The sequence below is a fragment of the Phacochoerus africanus genome, chromosome 6, assembly GCF_016906955.1.
Source record: "Phacochoerus africanus isolate WHEZ1 chromosome 6, ROS_Pafr_v1, whole genome shotgun sequence".
NCBI classification, from domain to species: domain Eukaryota; kingdom Metazoa; phylum Chordata; class Mammalia; order Artiodactyla; family Suidae; genus Phacochoerus; species Phacochoerus africanus.
Window position 1 is genome coordinate 104,508,008 of NC_062549.1, and position 26,397 is coordinate 104,534,404.

Sequence of the window (26,397 nt, forward strand, 5' to 3'; positions counted from 1 at the left end):
GCAAGAGGCAAAGGGATAGATAAGAAGTGGATTTATTGAGAGAGAGAGAGAGAGAGAGAGAGTGTGGGCCGACTTGAAGGCGCGAGTGGCCTGGGAAGACACATTCCGTAGACAGGATGTGGCCTATCTCCAAAGGTTAGAGAGTGGCGGAGATACGGGGTGGTGAGTTTTTATGGGCTGGGTGATTTCATGGGCTGATGAGTGGGGAGATTATTCCAACTATTTCCGGGAATGGGCGGACGTTTCCAGGAATTGGGCGACAGCCCACTTTTTGGCCTGTGGTTGGCCTCAAGTACCGTGGCACCTGTGGGTGCATCATTTGGCTGATGTATTACAAGGAGCGCATAATGAGACTCAAGTCCACTGGACATCGGCCCTTCCGCCGTCTTGGACCCCGTTGGTTTTAATCAGTTTAGGTCGTATCCTCAGTGGCTGTGTCATTCTTTAAAGGTTGTGCCCTGCCCCCTTCCCTCCTATTTCACTGGGGTTGCTGTGAGCATTAAAGTTAGTTAGGACACAAAACTCTGTGTTACTGATCGGGGCCCAATAGGTGCTGGCTCTTGTTGTTGGTAAGGGCCAAGCTCTGGGTGTTGTGTCTGTCCCTTGGCCCAGAAAGGGATCAAATGGAGCTTCTTCCTAGCTTGGGCTCGTTCTTGTCCTCTCTTGGCTGAAGACTAAAAAGTGGGAATCCCTGGAGTGTGGCCTTTCTGACTGCTCTCTCAGGAGCCTTTCTGTTCTGTAAAGCCCTTGGATGGCCTGGTCTCCACCCCAAGGCTGGTTGGTTTGGCATTTTTAACCTGAGACCATGCAGATTCCGCATCTTCCTCTTTAGAACCAGGCTCACACGAAAACGCAGTGGGTGGATTATCATCACTTACCACTCATAGTCAGCGGCCACATTCAGTATGAGCCATAGGCTGAGGAAACTATTAGTCATGTTTTTTGTCATGGAGAAAGTGACTTACCCTGGGAGACCGTTTCCTCGTCTGGTAAATGTGGCTCTAATGAACTCAGCCTCATTTAGTTGTTGTGAGGATTGAACGAGATAATGTGTGCAGAGCAGTTAGGATACTGCCTGGCACACTGAAGTGCTAATCATGGAGTTCCTGTCGTGGCTCAGTGGTTGACAAATCCGACTAGGAACCATGAGGTTGCGGGATCGATCCCTGACCTTTCTCAGTGGGTTAAGGATCCAGCATTGCCATGGGCTGTGGTGTAGGTCACAGACGCGGCTGGGATCCCGCGTTGCTGTGGCTCTGGTGTAGGCCGGCGGCTACAGCTTCAATTTGACCCCTAGCCCGGGAACCTCCATATGCTCTGGGTGGGGCCCTAAAAAGACAAAAAGCCAAAGTAAATAAGTAAATAAAATAAAGTGCTAATCATTATCAATATTTATCTTCATTTTAAGATAACACATACTTGCTTGTTTTTTAAAATGGTAAAATAAAGGAAAGGAAAAGAGAGAGGGGGAAAATCATTCATTCTTATCACTCAGAGCTTGAGCCCAGTATCATTAATGTTTTGTGTGGTCATTTTTCTAGGTAGTGTTTTTGCTTTTGTTTTTTTAACATCAACTTAACTGTATGTGCAGTTTTGCATTTTTAACTGAAATTCGAACATCAATGTTCTTTTTAGGGCTTCGCTGGTGGTTCAGTGTAGGTTAAGAATCCAGTGTTGTCACTGCTGTGGCTTGGGTCATTGCTGTCACATGGGTTTGGTCCCTGGCCTGGGAACTTCTAAATGCCGTCGATGTGGCCAAAAAAAAGAAAAAAGAGGTTCTTTTTAATGCTTTTGTACTCGCAAACGTTTTTCCTGTTTTTGGGTTAGTATTTCATGTTGGTAGAAATAAGATGAAAGTTTAAAATATTCATTTGGTGCTTTCACAGTGCTATTTGATGTCTGCGATTACCTCTGAGGTTGATACATGGTATTCTCTATTATACTCATTTAACAGATAAAGGAATATACAGATGTAGCCAAATCACATGCAGCATTTGTAACAGCTGTGTGCTCATCGAGGCCACAGCCGGGACAGGGGGGTGTGGAATAATGGTGCCCTGGAGCCTCCTGACAGTTTGACATGCTCGCTGATGCATCTTGACCTTAGAAACTGGATCCTGTGCGTGGAGATGTGGGTTCCTGAGCCCGGGCCTGTTCCAAAACTGCATGTGAGGCCGGCCGGCACAGGCGCGGCGACCCCTCCCTGCTCGCTAACTCCTGAATCACATTGCCCCCGGCCAGCTTTGTCCAGGACTCAGCACAAAGGGAAAAGTGGGGAGCAAACTTGGACAGGCAATATCTTGAAAAACTAGTTAAGTGATACCATGTGTTTATGCGACTGGAGCCCGTCAGAACTAATCTAACAGGACATAGCCTTTCCCACTGACCGTTTATTGTCCAAAGCAATGATTCGTAATCTTTTTTTCTGGGTCTTGAATCTCTTTGAGAATCTTTTGAAGTTTATGGAGCCTTTTTCTAGATGCACACACACAAGGGCGTGTAATATAATTTTTCATTCAGTCTTAGGACCCACAGGTGTCTGTGTGAGTCATATTGGTACAAAACAAATTCCTCCCAAACTGAAGACTCACAGTAAGCTCTTTGCAGTTACACTGTAAACGTACAACTGCTCTAAGAAAGATTGTCCTAAAATTAAAATCTTGATTGGCGAAACTGTGTTCTGCTAAGCCAGTTTACTGCAATTGTGAATGGCTGCACCCATGGCAGGTGGGGAAGCTCCCTGGTCAGGATTGGAACCCGGGACACAGCATTGGCAATGCTGGATCCTTAACCCACTGAACCACCAGGGAACCCCATAAATAAAATTCTTAAAAACAACAACAACAAAAAAACCACACACAAAAGCAACAGCAAACATTATCTCACACAGCTTCTGTGAATCAGGAATTCAGGAGGCTCTAATTGGGAGGCTCTGACTCTGGGGTCCTTAACTCCTAGACCACTGGGGAACTCCAGGATTCCCTTTTTGCCACATCCTTACCAAAACTTGTTATTTTTTGTCTCTTTGATAGTAACCATTCTAATAGGTGTGAGATGATATCTTGTGATTTTGATGTGCAATTCCCTGATGATTAGTGATGTCGAGCATCTCTTCATGTGCTTTTTGGCCATTCGTATGTCTTCTTTGGAAACAGGTCTGTTCAGATCCTCTGCCCATTTTTATTTATTTTATTTATTTTTATTTTTTTATTTTCCCACTGTACAGCAAGGGGGTCAGGTTATCCTTACATGTATACATTACAATTACATTTTTTTCCCCACCCTTTGTTCTGTTGCAACATAAGTATCTAGACAAAGTTCTCAATGCTACTCAGCAGGGTCTCCTTGTAAATCTATTCTAAGTTGTGTCTGATAAGCCCAAACTCCCGATCCCTCCCCCTCCCTCTGCCCATTTTTTAAATCAGATTCTTCCCTTGCTCTTGAGGTGTCGGAGTTCTTTATAAGGACTTTCTCTTCTTTAGAGCAGTTTTGGGTTTACAGCAAGATTGAAAGGAAGATGCAGAGATTTCCTGTGTACCCTTAGTCCTCACGCATGCGTATGTCTCTCATTATAAACATCACTCAGCACAGTGGTATGTTTTCTAACCAAGGGTGAACTTACACTGATGCGTCATAATCACCAAAAGTCCATAGTTTACCTCAGGGGTCATTGTTGGTGAACATTTTGTGGGTTTGGACAAATGTATAATGACATGTATCCATGATCATAATATCATATTTTCACTGCCCTAAAAATACTCTGTCTGCTGTGTCTTCATAGCCCTGACTTCTGCAACCACTGATCTTTTATTTTATTTTTTTGTCTTTTTAGGGCCACACCCAAGGCATGTGGAGGTTCCCAGGCTAGGGGTCAAGTCGGAGCTGGAGCTGCCGGCCTACACCACAGTCACAGCAACTTGGGATCCAAGCTGCATCTGCAGCCTACACTACAGCTCATGACAATGCCAGATCCTTAACCCACTGAACAAAACCAGCAAGGTATCTTCGGTGGATACATTGGGCTCATTATTGCTGAGCCACAAGGGGAAACTCCCCACTGATCTTTTTGTCTCCATAGTTTTACTTTTTCCAGAATGTCATAATCTTGGAATCATACAGTGTGTAGCATTTTCTGATTGGCTTTTTTCACTTAATAATGTGTATTTTCAAGTTTCTCTGTCTTTTCATGGCTTGACACCTCATTTATTTGTTCATATTTTCAAGTTTTATTGAAGTATAGTTGATTTACAAGGTTGTGATACCTTCTGCTGTACAACAAAGAGATTCAGTTATACATGTACACACGTCCATTCTCGTTCAGATTCTTTAGCCCATTTCTTTAGCTGAATCATAGTCCATTGCTGAACGTACCACAGTTTATTTATGCTTTCACTTCCTGAAGGGCATCTTATTTGCTTCCAAGTCTTGGCAAATAGGAAGAGAGGTGATGTCATAACCATGCACAGGTTTTTGTGTGGACAGAAGTTTCTGCTTTGCGTGAATACTGAGAACACAGTTGCTGAATTGTATGGCAAGAATATGGTTCCTTTTACCGGAGACCATGGAAGTGTCTTCCAGAGCATCAGTACCGTTTTGCATTTCCACCAGCAAGGAATGAGCATTCTGCTTGCTCCACATCCTCACCACCATTTGGTGTTGTCATTGTTCCGAATTTTGGCCATTCTGATAGGTGGTTAGTGTGATCTGGTTTTTTGTCTTAATTTGCATTTCCCCGATGACCTATGATGTGGCGCATCCTTTCATGTGCTTCCTTGCCATCTGTGTATCCTCTTTGCTGAGGTGTCTGCTGAGGTTTTTGGCCCATTTTTTTTTAATCAGGTTTTTTTCCTTATTGTTCAAAGAGTTCATTTTATATTTTGCATAACAGTTCTTTATCAGATGTGTCTTTTACAGTTATTTTCTCCCAGTCTGTGGCTTGTCCTATAATTCCCTTGATAGTGTCTTTCACAGAACAGAAGTTTTAAATTTTAATGAAGGCCAGTTTGTCAATTATTTCTTCCATGGATGATGCCTTTGGTGTTGCGTTTAGAAAGATATCATCACACCCAAGGTCATCGGGATTTTCTATTGTCTTATCTTCTAGGAGTTTTATAGTTTTGCATTTTATAGTTTAGGTCCTTGATCTCTACTGAGTTAACTTTTGTGAAGGGTTTAAGATCTGTGTTTCAATTCATTTTTTGTATGTGACTGTCTAGTTGATTGAACACTACTAGTTGGAGAGACTTATTTATTCACAATAATTCTGCCTTTGCCTGTGTCAGAGATCCGATGACTGTATTTATGGTGCAATATCAATGGCATTGTGGTTTTAATTTTAAATTCCATCTGTTTATTTTTGGCATATAGGAAAGCAATTAACTCTTGTATATTGTGTATTAACCTTGTATCCGCCAATCTTGCTGTAATTGCTTATTAGCTCAGGAGGTTTTTTGGGTCAGTTTTTTCAGTTTTTTTAAGTATAGGCAGTCATGTCACCTGCAAACAAAAAACAGCGTTATGTCCTCCTTCCCGATATGTCTACCTTTAATTCATTTACTTGCCTTATTGAAACGGAGTGTTGAGAAAGCACATCTTCCGCATTGTTCCTGATCTTGGTGGGAAAGTGTCGAGTCTCTCACTCTTGTGTCTGATGTTAGCTCTGGGTTTTGTTTTGAAGATAATCTTTATGAAGCTGAGAAAACTCTCCTCTCTTCCTAGTGTACTGAGAGTTTTCGTAATGAATGGGTGTTGAGGTTTGTCAAATAACATTTTCTGTCTCTGTTGACATGATTGTGTTATTTTGCTTTTTTAGTTTGATATGACGTATTACATTAATTGATTTTTGAATGTTGAACAAGTATAGATGGGATGAATCCTTCTTGGTTATGGTGTATAACATTTTTAATACTTTTTGCATTTGATTTAGTAATTTTTTCTGAGGCTTTTGGCATCTGTGTTCATGAGAAGTATTGCCCTGTGGTTTTCTTGCTGTGCCATTTTGTTGGTTTTGGTGTTCGCGGAATGCTGGTCTGATAGAGTGAGTTTGGAGGGAGTATTCCCTTTACTTTTCCCGCTTTTCTTTTTCCTTTTTTAACTTAACTGGTCCTAAGGTTTTTCTTTTTTCTTTTACTTATTTTTTTTTTGTGGCCACACTGGTGGCATGCGGAAGTTCCCAGGCCAGGGATCAAATGTGTGCCACGGCTGTGACCCCAGTCACAGCAGTAACAGCACTGGATCCTTAACCCACTGAGCTACCAGGGAACTCTGATTCCCTCTGCTTCTATTCCATGAAAGAAACGGTAGAGAATTGGCATAATTTCTTCCTTAAATGTTTAGTAGGATTCACCAGTGATCTTGTCTGGGACTGGTGCTTTCTGTCTTAGAAGGTTGTTAATTATGGATGCCATGTCTTTAATAGGTGTAGGCGTATACAGATCATCTTTGCCTCTTGTATGAGTTTTTGACGATTAGGTATTTCAGTGGAATTGGTCTGTTTTATCTAGGTTATCAAATTTGTGTTCATAGAGTTGTTCATAGGATCCCTTTATTATTCTTTTAATTTCCATGGACTCTTATAATGAATTTCTTCTCTTTCATTTTGACTATTAATAACTTGTATTCTCTTCTTTCCTGAGTTAGCCTGGCCAGAGACTTGTTGATTTTATTGATCTTTTCAAAGAACCAGCTTTTGGTTTCATTGGTTTTTCTCTGTTGATCTTCTGTTTTTAATTTTACTGATTTCTCCTCTGATTCTTATTTCTTCTGCTTACTTTGTATTTACTTTGCTCTTCCTTTCCTCATTTCCTAAGGTGGAATCTTAGATTATTGACTTCTTTTCTATTCAGTGCTGTGCATTTTCCTCTAAGCACTGCTTTCCCTGCATATATCATAGCCTTTGTAAGTTGTATTTTAATTTTCATTTCAAAATATTTTTTTCATTTCTCTTGAGATCGTTTTTTTCTATGACCCATGTGTTACTTAGAAGTATCTCGTTTAATCTCCACGTATTTGAGGATTTTCCACTTATCTTTCTGGTATTGATTTTTAGTTTAATTCCATTGTGGTCTGAGAGCAGACATTGTATTAATTCTAATTCTTTCCATTTGATAAAGTGCGCTTTATGGCCCAGAATGTGGTCAGTGTTGCTGAGTGCTCCATGTGACCTTGAGAAGACTGTGTATCCTGCTGTTGTTGGTTGGATGAAGCAGTCGGTAGATGTCTGCAATTGTATTCAGTTGATTGAAGGTATTGTTGAGTTCAACTGTGTCCTTATTGATTTTCTGCCTAATGGGTCTGTCCATTTCTGATGAAGGGGTGCCGAAGACACCGTTTAGGATAGTGGGTTCATCTATTTCTCCTTGCAGTTTTTGCCTCATGTAGTTTGATCATCTGTTATGTGCAATAAATAGTAAGAATTGTTATGTCTTCTCGGAGAATTGACTCCTTTAATCATGATGTAATGTTGTCTTCATTCCTGATAATTCCCTTACTTTGAAGTCTATCTAGAATTATCAACTATACCTCATTTTTTAAAAATAATAATAAATTGGTGGTGCAGCAGGTTAAGGATCTGGCATTGTCTCTGCGGCAGTGCGGGTTTGATCCTTGGCCTGGTGAGGTGGGTTAAGGATCCAGTGTTGCTGCAGCTGTGGCTCAGATTCTATCCCTGGCTTAGGAACCTCCATATGCCACAGGTATGGCCAGTAAATAAATAAGTAAACCCCAAATACTAACACAACATTGTAAATCAACTGTATTTCAGCTAACTAAATAAATAAAATTAATGTAGCCACTCCGGCTTTCTTTTGATTAGTATTAATGTGGTGCATTTTTTGCCATCTATTTACTTTTAATCTGTGCATCTTTAAACTGAGTTTCTTGTAGATGATATTACAATTGAGTCGTGTTTTTAATACATTTTGACAATCTCTTTCAGTTGGTGCATTGTTTAATTTTTATTTTTGTATTTTTTGCCTTTTAGGGCCACACCCATGGCATGTGGAGGTTCCCAGGCTAGGGGTGGAGTCGGAGCTACAGTTGCCGGCCTACACCACAGCCACAGCAACACGGGATTGAACCACTTCTGCAACCTACACCACAGCTCATGGCTACGCCGGATCCCCTGCCCACTGAGCAAGGCCAGGGATTGAACCTGCATCCTCATGGATCCTGGTTGGATTCGTTAACTGCTGAGCCACGACGGGAACTCCCAGTTGGTGCATTTAGACCATTGACATTCAAAATGATTATTGATATAGTTGGGCTAATATCTACCATATTCATTACTATTTTTTGTTGCCCTTGTTTTTTGTTCCTGTTTTTGTCTCCCACTCTTTTTCTGCCTTTCATGTCTAGTTCCTTTCATACAGTGATATGTAAAACTTGGATCTTTTTAATTTATAGAAGTGGTGTTTGTTTATTGCAGAATAACTTCAAGAGTACATGTCTAAAGTAAAAAATGCTACTAAAAAACAAGTGATTGGAGTTCTCCTGTGGTGCCGTGGGTTAAGGTCCAACCCTGTCATTGCAGTGGCTTGGGCCACTGCAGCGGTGGGGGTTTGATCCCTGGCCTGGGAATTTCCATATGCCTCACCCCATACCCCCCCATACCCTCCCCAAGTGATCCCTGCCCCGAGGAACCTTCCATTGTAGGATGAGAGGGAAGATGGGGCGGGAGTGGGGTCAGAGGATACTTTGGCAGGGTTGGGGACCTGGGCCTTTTGAAGGCAGCAGAATCTACGAAAATGAGATTTGGACAGCAAGGGCAGTGCCAGGAGGAGGAAATGGGGAGGTGGGGTATGGATGGGGAATTAAATTGCTAAGAAGGAAAAGTTAAATTCTATTTCTGTGTTAAGGTCCACTTCTTAAGAAGAGCATTATTTTCAAGGGTCAAAGGCCCTGCGTGGGATGGGAAGAAAATTAAGGAGCAGCTGAATGCGTGTGGTTAAAGTGCAGCCTGGTATCTATTTATTTATTTGTCAGGGCTGTTTATAACCTGATTCTGGCTTGGACAAGTTGTTTTGACCCTGATGCCCTGGCTCATTGAGGCCTTTTAGCACTGTTTACCTTTCAGGGGAATAATGTTTATGATTCCCTGATCTAGTGCTTCTGTAAGGTCTGTAAATAGAATACACTGGAGTGAGCTCAGCATTGCATCACAATAGCCAGTATCTGATGGGCCTCAGCTGCTCTCTTCCACTCCTTTCACTAGAAGAGAATGAAACTCTCTTGGCCCAAGTCAGGGAAGAGTCTTTGCAAAAGGGAAGAGCTCAGAGCTACTGCGAGCCTTAAGTCAGGACCTGTTCTTTACTTTGGGCACCTGGCTGGCACTCTGTAGGTAGACACATCTTAAAGCAGCAGTTGTTGACACTGCTATGTGTTAGAGTTCAGGTTGAATTGGAGCTGTAGCCACCGGCCTACGCCAGAGCCACAGCAACGCGGGATCCGAGCCGCGTCTGCGACCTACACCACAGCTCACGGCAACGCCAGATCCTTAACCCACTGAGCAAGGGCAGGGATCGAACCCGCCACCTCATGGTTCCTAGTCGGATTCGTTAACCACTGAGCCACGACGGGAACTCCCCTAAAAACTCTTAATGCCTAGGTTTTTGCACACCAGACCAGTGACATGGGGTGGGCTCTAGGCCCTGTTCTTTTAAGGCTCTCCCAGTGATTCCAGTGTGGGTCTAAGGTTGAGAAGTAGTGCCTTAAAAAACATGCTGGCTCATCCCAACCTGCCTCCAGCTTCTCTGCAGTGGGCGGGGGGGTGGTTGTGGTTATTTTGTCATAAAACACTGAAATGCAGGGAGACTTAAGTGTTATGTATTTATATTGTTTGCAAAGTTCTGCATTTCTGGAGTCCTGCAAACATTTGGTTCAGGTCTGACTATATATACATATATATTTTTTAATTGTTATAGAAATTATGTAGATAGTAAAAATTTTATACACTGAATTCTGGAGTTCCCATTGTGGCTCAGTGATTAACGAATCCGACTAGGAATCATGAGGTTGCGGCCTTGCTCAGTGGGTGAAGGATCCAGCGTTGCCGTGAGCTGTGGTGTAGATTGCAGACACTGCTCGGATCCCACGTTGCTGTGGCTGTGGCTGTGGCGTAAGCCGGTGGCTACAGCTCCGATTCGACCCCTGGCCTGGGAAACTCCAAATGCCACGGGAAGCAGCCCTAGAAAAGGCAAAAAGGCAAAAAAAAAAAAAAGTTATACACCAAATTTTAACATTCTGAGAATAACTAATGAGCTGTCTTTGCAATGACCTGCAATATAGATGTGAATGCTGCCAACCAGACTGTATCAAGTAAATTCACATGCCACTCTGCTCTCTTGATTTGCCACCTCCCCCGACCCTTTCATTTTCAAGATGGGGTTCCATGTAAGATTTTGTTTGGGAGAAAAGGTTCAGCATGATTAAAAGTTTATAAGCGACAGGCCTCTCCTTGTAGGGTCTGTTTTAGATTAGATCAGCTTGCTTGGAGGCTCAAGCATCCCCTGGGCTGGGCTTAGAATTGCATCCCATTAGGATTTGAGTTGTTCCAGCTGTTCCCCAGCTGGATCCACTTCCAATGAGTTTACCCTGGGACAGCTGTGATTGCCTTTTGGCAGGGGTGTTGGAGTTGATTTCATGGGAGTGGGAGTGGGCTGCAGCTGTGGGTGGAGGTTGGTGGCCCAGAGATGGTGTCACTGTCAAGAGGCCATTGGCATATCCTTGAGGGATCTCTGGCTACAGAATGTTCCAGCCAGAAGGGGCCCTAGCTAGCAGCTCTTTCTTAAGGACTAATGGGCTGGGGGCTTTACGGATGGTACCGTATTCCGTCTTTTTAATAACTCTACGACACGCACCTGATCATCCCCATCTTACAGATGAGGAAACTGAGGCTTGGAGAGGTTAAGGAGCTTATTCAAGGTCACAGCTAATAAGTGACGTTGGCCCACGTGCTAATCCGTTCCAAAGGTCCTTAGGAATCATTTTATGAATGAAGAGGTCAAGGTCCAGCGAGGAAACGCAGCTTGTCTGAGATGACACAGCCAGCTCTAGTTCCTGGCAGAGCTGTGACTGGCACTCATCTGCCCTTTCTGCCACACTGCTGTGCCCTGGCCAGAGGGGCGTGCCCCTTCCCACCTTCTTGGTGGCTCAGGCAAAAATCCATTGTGCTGGCATGGCATGAGAAAGCAGACTCACTCTCTCTCCCACCTGGGTGTGTGGCGGGGCAGCCACATTAAGGAGAATGTGGAGAAGGCAGGCAGAGGCCATGCGGAGAAGCCCGTCCTGGCCAGAAGGCGGGGTGGCCAGTGGTGAAGGAGAGCTCGGTCTCCAGGGCAGCCTGACTTCCTCATTACCAGTCTGTCTGCACTGTCACTTGCCCCCGAGGGCGGTGTATGGGCATCTGGGCGGCAGGGATTTGCTCCTGCCCTTCCCATTCCTGTTCAAGTGCACTCAGACCTGCGGCCCGCGGGAGCCCGGCTCCGCCTCTCATCCGGAGGAGGGAAGCGGTGTAGGGCAGGTTCTTCTGCCTGGCGCCCTGGGCGTAGCTGCCTTTGAGAATCAGGGTGCAGCACCCAAGCAAAGGCCCCAGGACTCCCTCCTGCCAGCCCTCTAATCAAGAAAGGAATGTTTAATTTCAGCCAGATTATAAGATGGTTACTTTTATTTGTTTTCCTCTGAATTTGTGCCAAGGGTTCAACTTTTCCCGCTCATTTTATTAAAAACTTTATAAACAGCATTAATAAATAGATATAAAACTGCTGCATAAATGACAAAGGGACTACATGAAGTTCCCAAGGGTCAGCCATTGCATGAGTAACAGAACCACGTCCTCGAATGATCAGATTCCCCTATATGCAAATTAGGGACAGCGCTTTACCGCAGAGTGTTTTAATTAATATTTATAAATCACAGAGCGCCTCGGAAAGGGCCAGCAAGCTGTTTAGATTATTCTCCTGTCTCACTCGGAACAAACCCTTTGAAGATTGCTGCCTACTTTGCGTTTTGGTCTGCGACGTAAGTGAGCCTGTTGTGTGTGTCTCTCCCCCCAGGTGCAGTGGCAGCACAGCGGCAAGTGGCCGTCCAGGAAGGACCCTTGTACCGAACGGAGGGCTCCCACATCACCATCTGGTGCAATGTGAGTGGCTACCAGGAGCCTTTGGAGCAGAATTTCCAGTGGTCCATTTACCTGCCCTCCGCCCCCGAGCGGGAGGTCCAGATTGTCAGCACCAGGGACTCTTCCTTCCCTTACGCCATCTACACCCAGCGGGTCCGCAGCGGGAAGATCTACGTGGAGAGGGTCCAGGGGAACTTGGCCTTGCTGCACATCACCGATCTCCAGGCCCGGGATGCCGGGGAATATGAATGCCACACGCCCAACACCGAGGATCAGTACTTCGGGAGTTACAGCGCCAAGATGAACCTCGTGGGTAAGGAAGGAGATGGCTCTGCTCACAAGCCCAGTGTCCTGCCTCAGGGTGTGTCAGCGTGAGCTGCTGTGGCAAATTATCACAGACTGCACTGGGTGCTTAAACAAGAAGCATTTATTTCTCACAGTTCTGGAGCTGGAAGTCCAAGATCAGGGTGCCAGCACGGCCAGTTCCCACGCGAGCCCTCTTCCGGGCTGCAGGCTGCTGATTTCCTATTGTCTCCGCAGGTTTCTGAAAGGGAATGAGAGGGCTGTCTAGGTCCTGTTGTCATACAAAGGGCCCCCATTCCTTTCATGAGGGCTCCACCCTCATGATCTCCTCACCTCCCAAAGGCCTCATCTCCAAATGCTGTCACACTGGGGATTAGGGTTTTTTTTTATTTTTTATTTTTTTTTTATTTTAAATGTCCTCTTTTGGAGCCAGAGAGCCAATTATTGGGGCTTGCAGCATTTTAGGTCATTGAACAATTTCTCGGGTTTTTTTTTTTTTTTTTGCTATTTCTTGGGCCGCTCCCGCGGCATATGGAGGTTCCCAGGCTAGGGGTCGAATCGGAGCTGTAGCCACCGGCCTATGCCAGAGCCACAGCAACGCGGGATCCGAGCCGCGTCTGCGACCTACACCACAGCTCACGGCAACGCCGGATCGTTAACCCACTGAGCAAGGGCAGGGACCGAACCCGCAACCTCATGGTTCCTAGTCGGATTCGTTAACCACTGCGCCACGACGGGAACTCCGGGATTAGGTTTTAACCTAGGAATTTGGGGGGACATAAGTGTTCGGCCCATAAATCCGAGTCACTTCTTTTTTAGTGTAATTTTATTTGACGTTTAAAGAAGAACCCGGAGTTCCCTTGCAACACAGCTGGTTAAAGATCCTGTGTGGTCACTTCTGTGGTGCGGGTTCAATCCCTGGCCCAGGAACTTCTTCATGCATCAGGTGTAGCCCAAAAAACTCCCCCCCCCCAAAAAAAAAAACCCCTCCAAAAATAAAATAATCCAGTGCCCCACCCAATTTTTTAAAAATGGGTATTCCATTTTATTGACATTTAAATTTCACCATAGAGCAATCAAGTATATGCTGGCCGTGTTCAGATTTTTGAAATAAAGATAAACGGACAGACAGCTTTAAGAGTACAATGTGTTAAACACACCATGATATACTAACAATTAGAGAAAATCCAGGAGGTGGTATAACTTTATATCTTTATACACAAGTATAGGGACAGGTTCTGCAAGTGGAGGAAAAACCCATTCAGGACTGAATAGAGGTCCTCTTTCCCAAATATTTCAGAGGTCAACAGGTAGTAGAAATGAACCAGGTTTGTGTTTTCGCTTATAAATAGTAGGAGCTTGAAGCCGAAACTTAAAAAGAAGATCTAATGCAGATGTTAAGAATTTCAGAGGAAGTTACTGACCCTCTAGCCTGTGAAAGGGGATGTAAAAATATATGACAGGGCCACCCATGGTTGATGAGCTGAAGAACTGGCAAGGAAGATGAAGCATGTGACATTAGCTGGAAGAAAGGGGCAACCTCTAGGCAATGATGGGCCTTTGGTCGGGCTCTGAGCCACATGGGGTGCTGCTGAGTTAGGAAGCAAGGGCGGCTGCAGGGCTTTGCTCACATCTGGAGGGTGGGTATGTCTTTTGGCTCCAGAGTAAGGACCTGAGCAGCAGCTGTCTGCCTTGAGCCCTGCGCTTCCTGGATGATGGAGGAGGCGGAGGGAGAGGGGAGATTTCAACGGGGATGGCTCCGCGCCTCAACGTTTGCCAATGTGAAGGGTCAGAAATACCAAGGCTGTTCTGCTTTCTGTCCAAGTCATAATTTCCAGGCTGGAAATTAAGATTTTGACCTTCCGCATCAGAGAGGGGGTGGTGTTTAGTCTCTAGAGTAAAACTTTTTTTTCTTTTAGGGCCGCACTTGCGGCCAGAGTAAAATTCTGACCAAGGGACCACAGGGGAAATTTCATCACTTGTTTGACCCATTTCCCCAGTACCATGGCTTCCTTCCAGTCCAGAAACATGACATATGCTGACACATGAGTTATAGGACAAATTCAACCGAAAAAATTGAGGATGCTGCTGCTTTTCTCTGCCACAACTATTTTGCTTTGTGTTTTAAAAAAATTGCCTTCCTAGAACACTGCGTTGCTGACGTGAGTGGAGGAAACGTGGGAGTGGTGGCTGGAAGGCAGAGAGTGGGCAGGTTGGGTAGAAATGCGAAACTCCAAGTTCTAGGAACCCTTTGCATTTGAAGCTCAGTCAGAAGCCGTGTTAAAATGCCTGGAAACAATACCGCTGTGAACGACCAACTCTTATTTGACCAAGCAGAAAATTCCTTTTGTGGTATTTTCAGGGAGTTCATTCATTATGTTAAAACAACATAGAACCCACTTTTTTTTTTTTTTTGCGTCTACAAACATGAATGAATGAATGAGTATGAAAGGGTAGTTAACGGTTCCGGTGTCCGGCAGCGATTCAGTTAACACACCCATCCACATCCACACACAGATTCTTTTCCAGATTGTTTTCTTTTGTAGGTTATTATAAAATACTGAATATCATTTCCTGTGCTGTCCAGTAGGACCTTGTCGTTTATCTCTTTGAAATGTAGTAGCGTGTATCTCTTAATCCCAAATGCCCACTCCATCCCTCCCCCTCCAATCCACTTTTCATCTGAGTGTTATTAAAATACCAAACAGGTAAGTGCTAAGTGCCAAAAAAGGGCAGCCCCAGTCCTGACAGAAAACCCCTCCTGTGCCATCCAGGGTCCTCCGTGGTCCTGCAGAGATTGCAAAAGGCCCGGTGGGCGGGAGCTTAGCCCCTTGAGTATGACATGTGCAGCCTTGTGACCGTGCCCTTGGGCCGTTCCTGTATTGCAGTGATCCCCGACTCCCTGCAGACCACCGCCGTGCCCCAGACTCTGCACAAAGTGGAGCAGGACCCCCTGGAGCTCACCTGTGAGGTGGCCACGGAGACGCTGCAGCACAGCCACCTGTCCGTGGCCTGGCTGCGGCAGAGGGGCAGCGAGAAGCCTGTGGAGGTCATTTCCCTGAGCCGGGACTTCGTGCTGCAGTCCAGCAGCGACTACGCGCAGAGGCAGAGCCTGGGGGAGGTGCGCCTGGACAAGCTGGGGAGCAGCACCTTCCGCCTCACCATCTTCCACCTGCAGCCCTCCGACCAGGGCGAGTTCTACTGCGAGGCCGCCGAGTGGATCCAGGACCCGGATGGCTCGTGGTATCCCATGACCCGAAAGCGTTCTGAGGGGACTCTGGTCAACGTCCAGCCCACCGGTCAGTCTCTTGTCCCCATTCTCTGGCGGGGAGGGTGGTCAGGCACTGGAAGGCTGTGCAGATGCCTTTGGCCACTCAGAAAGCACTTGGGATGCATAGGGCACAGGCATCCCCAGCCCTGATCTGCCAGCAAGTCACAGACAGGAACGGCACAGATTGATTCCTGCTCCTAGACGTGGCTTCCTTGACATGCAGGGAGTTTGACATTTGCTTGAATTACAGATTCATTTTAAAAACTGGGAGATTTGGAGTTCCCTGGTGGTACAGTGGGTTAAGGATCCAGTGTTGTCACCGCTGTGGCTTGTATCACTGCTGTGTGTAGGTTTGATCCCTGGCCCAGGAACTTGTGCATGGTGTCGGTGTGGCCAATAAAAGAAAAATTGGGAGGTTTTTTTTTTTTGGCTTTTTTTGGGAGGAGTGGGGCATATTTGCAGCATATAGAAATTCCCAGGCCAGGGGTCAAATCAGAGCTGCAGCTGCCAGCCTACGCCACAGCCACAGCAACACAGGATCCGAGCCACATCTAAGACCTATGCCACACCTTGTGGCAATGCCGGCTCCTTAATCCACTGCGTGGGGTGGGGCTGGGGATCAAACCCACATCCTCATGGATACTAGTCAGGCTCTTGACCCACTGAGTCACAACAGGAACTCCCCAAATTGGGAGGCTTCACATGAGCCATTTGGATCTTGGGACGGGTTCCCATTAGCCACAGTGGCTGCCCCCCTGGTGATGTTGCCTTCTCTGACTCCCTGTCCTGTTTCATTGGGAGAAAACCTTTGCTATCAGAAGCCTTCTGTCCTAGAGACAACATTATGAACGAGAGAAGTGTTGACTTAGAGGATTATTTTGTATATTAATAATAGTTGTTTGGTGGTATTTTGCAATTTACAAAACACTAATGACAAGTTGGTGGTGGGGAAGATGCCAGGTGCCAATGGCTTTGTGCTGGTGCCCTGGATGCGTTGGGAAGCCAGACGGCTCTGTCAGTGGAAGACCTGGAAAGGAGGTTCCCTGAGGAGGCCGAGTGACTTGTCTATAGCCAGGGCCAGATGGTGGTGGTACTGGGAGGCGAGTGCCAGCCTGACTCCTGGTAGCAAGTTCCCACAGCCTCAGCCTGGCTCTCTTGGCCCCTGAGGCCAGCCAGGCTCCAGATCAGAGCTGACGGCTCTTGCTGGCTGCCTCAGCTGGGCCGGGGCAGGTGCTGCCAGGGCCTTCAGCCCCCTCCCCTCACCCCCGGCTTTGGTTGATGGGTGGTCCAGCCCTTGTGCCGTCATGGGGTACAGTGCGTGGCCCAGCTGCCTTTCCCTGTGTTGCTGTTCACCTCCAGGGAGGGGCTGCAGTTGTCCTGGTGAGCGGAGGGGTGGGCTTGGGAGATGAGCTGGGGAGTGTGAGGTACAGGTGGGGGGCCCTCTTTGGGTCCTGTCTCGACCTCCCTACAGCTAGTGCCCGTGGGCTTTGCCTGGCTCTTCTGCCACCTGTTCTTCTGACCTTCCAGGGCTGTGCTGCAGACTTACTGACAGTACAGAGCCCTGCGCTTGGGCGGTACAGATTCCTGAGTCAGCCTCCTGGGGTGGGACCTGGGAAACTGGATTTCCAGTACACTTCCCGGGTGACTCTTCCATAGTCTGCACTTTGTCAAGCACAGCTCTAGAGGTAAAAGGGCAGAAGCAATTCCTGGGCAGCTAATGGATGGGAGGGCTTTTACAGAAAGGGCCGGGCTCCCGGTCAGGTAGCACTTTATCTCCTCTGTGGGACCCAGAGCATTTAGCAGCTTCTGAAACTTCCGGTACTAAGAAATCTGCGGAAGGCGCTTTATTTCATGTTTATCCCTTTCCTTCCCGGATGGTTTTAAGATCAGCTTCAAAAAGTCTGGGCCAAATTTTGAGCCTTAATGCTTTTAAATTAGGTTGCATCAGTTAGTCTTTATTTTAATCTTACCAATTTGGAATTAGGATTTTTTTTTTTTGAATTTGCCCAACAGATGCATTCAGACTAAGCCCGCAAAAGGAAAACGGAGGAAAAAAAAAAAAAAAGTCAGTGACTTCACTCTGTATCCTTGTGCTGATTCAGTGGTTGTAGCTTTGCCCTTCTCTTAGTTTATTTCAGTCAACATTTAGTGAGTCTCAGAGTTCCCTTCATGGCGCAGTGGTTAACGAATCCGACTAGGAACCATGAAGTTGTGGGTTCCATCTCTGGCCTCGCTCAGTGGGTTAAGGATCTGGTGTTGCCGTGAGCTGTGGTGTGGGTCACAGACGCGGCTCAGATCCCGCGCTGCTGTGGCTCTGGCGTAGGCCGGTGGCTACAGCTCTGATTAGACTCCTAGTCTGGGAACCGCCATAGGCCTCAGGAGCGGCCCTAGAAAAGGCAAAAAGACAGGAAAAAAAAAAAAACTTAGTGCGTCTCTGCGGTGTTGCAGGTGTGACGATAGGCACTGAGGATTCAAAGATGAACACCAGTTGGTCCCTGTGCTCAGGGACCTGCAGGTGTGAGAGCCGGTGGCCAAGTAGGGGGCGCCAAGTGCTGTGACGGCGTGGTGGACCATGGGAGCACGGTGACATAAAGTGATCTTCTTTTCCCTGAATGAGGCGGTTAAGGCAGAGTCAGGAAAACCACCGTATTTGGTGACTCGAGCCGAATCTCGGGGCTTGAGCCAGCATCAGGAAGAGCAGCAGCATAAAGGGACAGAATTGTTGGACGTGTTTGGCAGGCACAGGACTTCAAGGGTGAGCAGAGGCTGAGTTGCAGACATGAGAGGTGAGGGGAGACGGGAGAGGTGGTCTGAGGCCCCACGTGCTGGAACGTGAGCTTGGCCTTGACTGTGTGGTCCAAGTGTTTCAAGCCGTTCTCCTTGGACTCTTAGGAGCCCCAGGGAGGTGCCCGGGCAGTTGCTTGTGGGTGGACGTGTGTGTTTGTGTGCACGTGTGCACGGCATACGATGCTGGGGGCAGGCACGTGAGGGCCGCAGTGTTCCCTCCTTGCCTCAACTGAATGTTTTCTGTACAAAAGATTTTGTGTGAAGAAACGAGGACCCCCGCTTCTCTGCCCAAGTAAAGGTTGAAAAAACTACTGCTGCAGACACTTGGAGGAGGGAATTGGGATTTTTATTTTATTTTAATTAATTAATTAATTAATTAATTTTTGCTTTTGAGGGCATATGGAGGTTCTCAGGCTAGGGGTCGAACCGGAGCTACAGCTGCCGGCCTACACCACAGCCACAGCAATACCAGATCCGAGCCGCATCTGTGACCTACACCACAGCTCATGGCCACGCCAGATCCTTAACCCACTGAGCGAGGCCAGGGATCGATCTTCCATACGCATCATGGATACCAGTCAGATTCATTTTCACTGAGCCAGGACGCGAACGCTGGGATTTCTTTTTTCAGTTTTATTGAAGTATAGTTGATTTATAATGTGATAACTTCTGCTGTAAAATAAAGTGATCCATCTATACATAAATTCCTCCTATCCATTCTTTTTCAGATTCTTTACCTACACAGGTTCTCACAGAATATTGAGTAGAGTTACTGGTGCTAAACAGCAGGTCGCCATCGACCAGAAATAGTTGTAAGCAGAGAGTGACACGTTAGACCTGGGGTATAGAAGGGCAGAGCCATGGAGACCACCTAGAGGTTGATTAAGCAGGTTGGGTCTCAAGTGGGAGACCACACAGGAAGGAGCTGATAGGGCCAGGGCTCGTCAGTGGCAGTGACCTAGGAAGCGGACAGTGGGTGCTAGAGACAGCAGAATGGACACTGTGGGAGGAAGAGTTCAATGCTTGGGAGTCCTGAGCCTGGGGTGCTGGGTGATATTCCTTGACCTGTGAAAGGAAGGGAGGGGGAGGGAAGGTCATGAGAACGTGCCAAATCCTGCCTGAGAGCCTCTACTTCCCCTTTAGTGGCAGCACTGGTTGTCTTTTTTTTTTTTTTGCTTTTCAGGGCCGCACCCACAGCACATGGAAATTCCCAGGCTGGGGGCTGAATCAGAGCTGCAGCTGCTGGCCTACACCACAGCCACAGCAACGCTGGATCCTGAACCCACTGTGCGAGGCCAGGGATTGAACTTGAGTCCTCATGGATACCAGGCAGGTTTGTGACTGCTGAGCCACGATGGGAACTTCCAGCACTGGTTGTCTTCTGTTTTTATAATTTTGGTCAAGGAATCCATCCTGTAAGCACACTATCGTAGAGACACTTGGTGTGTGAAACGCCCAGCGTGTCATCAGATGTGGCACTCACTTAGAGCTGAACTTGGGAGTGGGGTGAGGCCAGGAAAGCCCATGGGGTGAAAATGTGTAAGAGCCCAGGAGAAGAGCTGCAGCCATAAGAAGTGGTCGGGGGAGCAGGTCCCAGGGACCGAGAGAGAAACAGAGTGGTCAGGTCAGCAGGAGGAGAAGCAGGAGGGAAGGTGTTAAAACCCAAGGGAGGAGAGCAGGTCCAGAGGCTGAAACCTGCTTAAGAAAAAGCCTTTGGTTGTGATGGGGGGCGGGGGGCGTGGCCGTGGTCATTGGTGACGTTTGCTGGGTCAGTAAAGTGTGCGAAGGGCCAGAAGCCAAATTTCAGTGAGCTCAGGAGTGAGGGGGTATTGGAAAAAGCATAAATCAATTTCTGGAGGTTTCATTGACTGGGGAAGACCAAGGACAAATTGCTATCCAGAGAGGGGGCTGGGGTGGTATGCCCGAATCTCGCCTTCAGCCAGGACTGTGAAGGCTTCTTCAAGCCGAGGGGGGTTCCCATGAGATCAGAAGAGTCTTTGGCTGCGAGAAGAAGAAAGCCGTGGTTGCAGCCAGCTGAGGTCTAAGGAAATGGGAAGTCTGAGGTATGGGGCACCTGTTGGCATGTCTTCAGTGGCATTTATGAGGAAGGGGTGCTTTTTTGTCACTGACATTGAATTAATCTGGTCGACCAGGAAGCCAGTCTCTGGCAGATGCTCAGTCCCACGTGGGTGTGAGCCCCTGGGCAAAGGCTGGCAGAGTGAAAGCCGGGTCTCTCAGGACGGGTCTTTTGGGAAAGGGAGGCTGAGACAGCAGCTCTCACTCGAGAGTTGAGCCCTTGGAGTCACTGAGTGTAGCTTGCTTTGTCAGGAAGTTTGGGTAATGAAAGAAGCAGCTGATTCGCTGGAGAAAATGGCAAGACATCGGCCCACAAGGGAGGGGAGGAGATGGGGTCTTAGGAGCAGTCGGGTACCAAGCCACGCTTGGGCTGGAGAAGAGGGATGTGATTCCCGTGTTTCTTAGGGAAATGGGATTCTCATCTGCTTGAAGAGTGCATGGGATAGAGGAATGAGAGTGGGGCTGCGGACTTAAAGGCAGTGCTAAAGGCTTGGAAATGCCACTGTGGGGAATCAGTCGAGGTCGGAGCTCATGGATGCACAGGGAATTCAAACATCCCTGTAGTGTGGTTCCCCTTTCCGTGTTGTCTGTAGAGGAACAGAGTTCCAGCTGGAGGAGGAGTGACGTGGGCAGTGGTTCCGGCTGCAGCCGTCCCCCACCACTGCTCTGTGGCTGTTTTCCAGGACAACACCTTCTCTGACCCGCCACTGCAAAGGGTGCCTGTGAGACAGAGTAACTGTCCGTGGCATTGATAGTCACTGTTACATGGGCCGTGGGATGGCCGGTGGCCATGAGTCCTTCTTTGAGCACTGCTCCGCCCCCCACCATGCCTGGTTAAACTCCTGGCTCTTTGAAGGGTGCCTGGGTTCATTGACCATTCCAGGGGTCATCTGACTGTCAGCAGAAGTAGGTACTTACCCACTCCATCTTTTTAGAGATTTTATCTGACAAACACACATGTGTGTGCATGCATGCGTGTGCACACACACACAAACACAGTATTTATTAAGAGTGGGGTCAGCACCTAGGCCACAGTATAATTTTGTTTCACAAATCTCAGCAGGGTAAGTCCTATAATACCTGCTGAAAATGCTTGGCATCCTGATGCTTGGAGTTCCCATCGTGGCGCAGAGGAAATGAATCTGACCAGGAACCATGAGGTTTCCGGTTCAATCCCTGGCTTCGCTGAGTGGGTTAAGGATCTGGCGTTGCCGTGAGCCGTGGTGTAGGTTGCAGACAAGGCCTGGATCTGGTGTTGCTGTGGCTGTGGTGTAGGCCGGCAGCTGTAGCTCTGATTAGACCCCTAGCCTGGGACCTCTCCATAAGCCTCAGGTGTGGCCCTAAAAAGAAAAAAAATAAAAAAATCGCAATGCTTAAATGGAGCTCTGGGCTTGTAGATCAAGGCTGGACCCCTGTAACCTGCTGTGTAAGTGATACGAGGAGTGGTATTGCCTCTGACCTCTGGGAGTCTCGGCTAGGGCTTTATAAGCTGCGGACAGAGCTGTGTCATCCTGACTGGGGTACCAAGCCCCTTAGACTGTCTGGGTCTGGCTAGCTTTGAGTTCTCTCTGTGATATTCAAGGGTGTTTCTGGGCCTCAGATCCCCGGGGTGGAAGTTCAAGTTTTCTCCCAAGCCAAGTGTGGAGGCGCCTTCTCAGGAGTCAACTTCACACGAAGGCCTGGGTGGTGGGAATTGGCCGGTGCAGCTTGAGAGCCGAGGGCCTCCTTCACCCAGGATGCATCCGTTTTGTGATTCGCTTTCTCAGACAAAGAGTTCACTGTTCGACTAGAAACGGATAAGCGGCTGTACACGGTGGGTGAGCCGGTGGAGTTCCGATGCATCCTGGAGGCACAGAACATTCCCGACCGGTACTTTGCCGTCTCCTGGGCCTTCAACAGCTCGCTCATTGCCAGCATGGGGCCCAACGCCGTGCCCATCCTCAACAGTGAGTTCAGCCACCGGGAGGCCAGGGGCCAGCTCAAGGTGGCCAAGGAGAGCGACAGCATCTTTGTGCTGAAGATCTACCACCTCCGCCAGGAGGACAGCGGCAAGTACAACTGCCGGGTGACAGAGAGAGAGAAGACGGTCACCGGGGAATTCATCGACAAGGAGAGCAAGCGTCCGAAGAACATCCCCATCATCGTCCTCCCCATCAGTAAGTGGAGGGACGCGCGGCTGCCTCTCCTCCTCCCGCTGCTCTGGTCCAGCAGCCAGCATCGTCTGAGGGCAGCGGGGTGGAGGGGTGGGGAAGAGGAGCCGTGGGGAGGCGGAGGGCAGGGCAGGGCAGGGCAGGTGGAACTCAGGGTTCAGTCAGAGCCAGCAGAGAAAACTGGTCCCCCCCCAGCCCTTCTCCAGCTCACCTGCCCACACTTAGCAAAGCCCTGACGCAGGCAGAGGCTCAGGTGTGTGTTTGCAAGCTGGCCAGATTGGAGCGCCAGCGGCTCTGTGTCAGCGCCAGCAGTGCCAGCTCAGCTTGGAGGCCAACCAGGAATCCAGGACAGCTGTTTGCTCCTGTGTGGGAATTAAGTCCCAGAAGAAGTGGGTGGATTCCTGTCTTGCAATCTCGCTTTAGCAGGGTTGGTCTTCTCTGGGAGGATTTTAAATCATCAAGGGCCTTGTTAAGAAAGATTGGCTCTCTTGCAGGGGTATGAGGATGGGCCTCTCTCTAATTGTCTCTCCCCTGCTGAAATTGTGTTTACAAAAGTCAGCGCATTGAGACTGCCCCGTCCTCCGGGGGCACAGGCTTTTTAAGCTTCCTTACCTCCAGGGCTGCCCAGGCGGGCTCCCTGCCTCCTTGCAGCTGGTGGCTGGCAGCTGGCGTGGTCGGGGGGGGGGGGGGGCGGGGGGGGGGGGGGGGTGATGGTTAGGACCGGGCACTCGGGGGACTGCCAGTGTTGGCTTAGGTTGGGTTTAATCATCCATAGTGTCGGGATGTTCTCAGGAATATCCCATTTCTCTCATAGTGTTGTTTTTAATAAAAAGAGAAAGCTTAGAGAATACCGATTTTAAACAAGATGGTGAAGTTAAAAAACTAACCTTTAACCTTTCTCTCAGCTGCTGAGGCTGTTCTTCTCTTAGCCCTGCAATCGTTCCTGTTACGTTTTTATTTACACTTTGACATTTTGTACATAGTTCTCTCCAAGTGTGAAGAAGAGGACAGACACAGGGGTCTTGCTCTGCTTTTTTTCTTTTCTCACCAACAGGTTGACTTTCTTTTGTGCTTATTATTATGATCGTTTTAATCACTCTCTCTCTCTCTCTCACACACATACATCTAATTACCTTGAGATTCTTGTCTTCCCCCTCCTCCCACCGCAATGCCCAGCATGATGCTTTGCACAGTGTAGGTGCTTGCCGACTATTTGTAGAATGAAATCTTTGAATTGGACGCCCATTCTCTTTACTCTTTTCCTGTCGGTCTGGGCTTTGCCTTTAACCACGGACTCTCCACTGTCACATCCGCAACTAATGCCTCGTGGGTTTGGAAGGATCCAGAAAAGGGCAGCCACGCTGTGTCCTTCCTCTGTTTTTTGTAGTGAGAGATTTCCCCTGCCCCCTTCCAAGAACTTGTTTGATGATCTGTGGCCTGCTGTATTGCTTTTCCAGCAGATAACTGGGTAGTTAAAGTCCCCCAGCACCACCAGATCCTGCCCCAAGGCCACTTGGGTAAGTCTACCAGAGAACAACAGTGATCACGTCGGTAATGGTGATAATGAAACCTTGGATTTTAACGGCGCTTTTCCTCCCAAGAGCCCAAAGTGCTTATCATCGCCTCGGCTCCCACCCCTCCAGTCCCCGGGAGAGGCCAATATTCTACCCCTCGTGTGAATGAAGAAGCCAGAGCACCGTACAGAGAAGTGGCTGAGCCCGTGCCTTTTGTGGTCGAGCTTACATCCCCTTAGAAACATTTGCTTCTACCTCCACATCCACTGCTCTGCGCTTGGCCTGTGCCATCCACCTCCTGATTGGAAATTTCAATTTGCGAACATGCATTTAGGTCCTCATTAGTTCTGTCCTAGTTTCCACTGAACCCAGAAAGTTTTCAACTGTCGGCTGCCTTTTCTCAGGCCTGGGAACACTGTCAGTAGTCTTAACGGCTGGGGCAGCACCGCATCTGCCTGTGCCTCTGCCAGGGCTGCGGAATGGTTTTGCTTCCCATAGTTCCACATCTAACCATGTGGGTTTTCCAGGCTTGCTCGAGCAGCAGAGCCCCACGCAGCAGCCCTCGTACCAAACAAGCCAGGGCTAAGTCCATTAGGGTGACAGTAGGTGCGGGAGTGATGCTCTCTGCAAATCCTTCTTCTGCTTAAGGCCTGCCAAGGGATTTGTTTCCCTTGATGCTAAAGTTGCCCTTCCTTAATTCCTCACTTTGAATCAGTAACACTGGGAGGTCGTCTTTAGTGAGTCTTTCATCTGAGGAAGAATATTGTTTATTAACGATGATGGTGAAAAGTAATTACTCATCCAATGCTCTCAGTGTGGTGACCCTAAGAAGGAGGACTGTTCGGCTCTCCATTTTGCACGTGAGAAATGGAAGCTTGGGCAGATTAGGTTAGGAGCCTAAGACTGCAGCGTTAAGGAAGCAGTAGATGTGGGCCTGGAGCCTGGTCTGCCTGCCTCCAGGTCCTTGTTTCCGGCCACTGGTGCTATAGATGGAGCCAATCAGGAGCCCCGCCATCTCCGGGAATCACCGTGGCCCGGCTCCTGGGAGAATTCCTGTTCTCTCCCCTGTCCATCCAGACCTTTATCTCACGTGAAACAAGCCATTCCACACTGGGCGGCAGGCACAGTCACCATTGCAAGAGCTGTGTGCCAGGGCTCAGGGCTCATCTTGGCTTTCTTCTGCCTTTGGGGGAAACACAGGGGAGAAAAGCTTGATTCAAATGCATGGTCCTGGGTATGCTTCTCCCCTCCATAATTGGGTGTGCCACTTAATCTGGGATTTGATTGATTGATTGATTTAAAATTGTATGTGTTTCATGTAGGTGGTACCCAGAAAACTGGAGCTGTATTAGTTCTGGTGCTTTCTGTTTTTTAATGCTTAAGGACTTTTTGAGCTCAGTGTAGATAATTATACAGAATAACATATGCATAATTAAGATAGGTTAAAATATCCACAATATTTATAAAGACAAAGAGTTAATCGGAATAGTAAAATTAGTTATGATCATGCTGACCAGTTTTTGAAAGCCTATTTATTAGGGGATTTATAGACGTTGTTTCATTTACTTTGAATTTTTAACAAATCACACAATATAATACTCTCCCTGTCTTGAACTTAAATAATTCCTTTGAGGGCGTTAGCTACATTAGTAGCAAAGGGAGAGAAGGGAGGGAATCTTTTTTTTTTTTGTCTTTTTGCCTTTTCTTGGGCCGCTCCCGCGGCATATGGAGGTTCCCAGGCTAGGGGTCGAATTGGAGCTGTAGCTGCCAGCCTACGCCAGAGCCACAGCAACGCAGGATCCGAGCAACGCGGGAGTGGAATCTTTATCCCAAAGAAAGATCGGCAGAAAAGTCAAGGTTAAGAGAAGTGGAACCCCAAGGCTTTTTTTTTGGCTGCACTTGTGGCATGCAGAAGTTTCCAAACCCAGGGATCGAACCTGAGCCACAGCAGTGACAACGCCAAGTCCTTAACTTCCAGGCCACCAGGAAACTCTGAGCCCCAGGGCTTGAAGGTGGGTGGCAGTGGGAAGGCGAGCCACTGGCTTTGGAGTGTTTCTCTGTGTTAAAAAAAGTATGACGGCTTGATCCCCACACACTCCATGAAACGAGGCCGCCTGTGCCCCACTGTTACCCATACCCAAGCACACATTATCCTTCAAATACTTCCTTGTTTTTTTTTTC

At 47.8% G+C, this 26,397-nt stretch overlaps 1 protein-coding gene across 2 annotated transcripts in view; it reads left to right on the forward strand.

Moving 5' to 3' along the window:
- The window catches only part of IGSF3 (immunoglobulin superfamily member 3), a 109,936-nt gene that overhangs the window by 50,888 nt on the left and 32,651 nt on the right, over positions 1 to 26,397 (forward strand). Inside the window, exons 3-6 of one of the 2 annotated variants that reach the window (XM_047784916.1) lie at positions 12,051 to 12,428; positions 15,307 to 15,717; positions 22,319 to 22,708; positions 24,160 to 24,219. In XM_047784916.1, coding sequence (XP_047640872.1) covers positions 12,051 to 12,428; positions 15,307 to 15,717; positions 22,319 to 22,708; positions 24,160 to 24,219 — 1,239 coding nt within the window. The remainder of the gene's footprint in view (positions 1 to 12,050; positions 12,429 to 15,306; positions 15,718 to 22,318; positions 22,709 to 24,159; positions 24,220 to 26,397) is intronic. The other variant, XM_047784917.1, reaches the window with a different exon arrangement.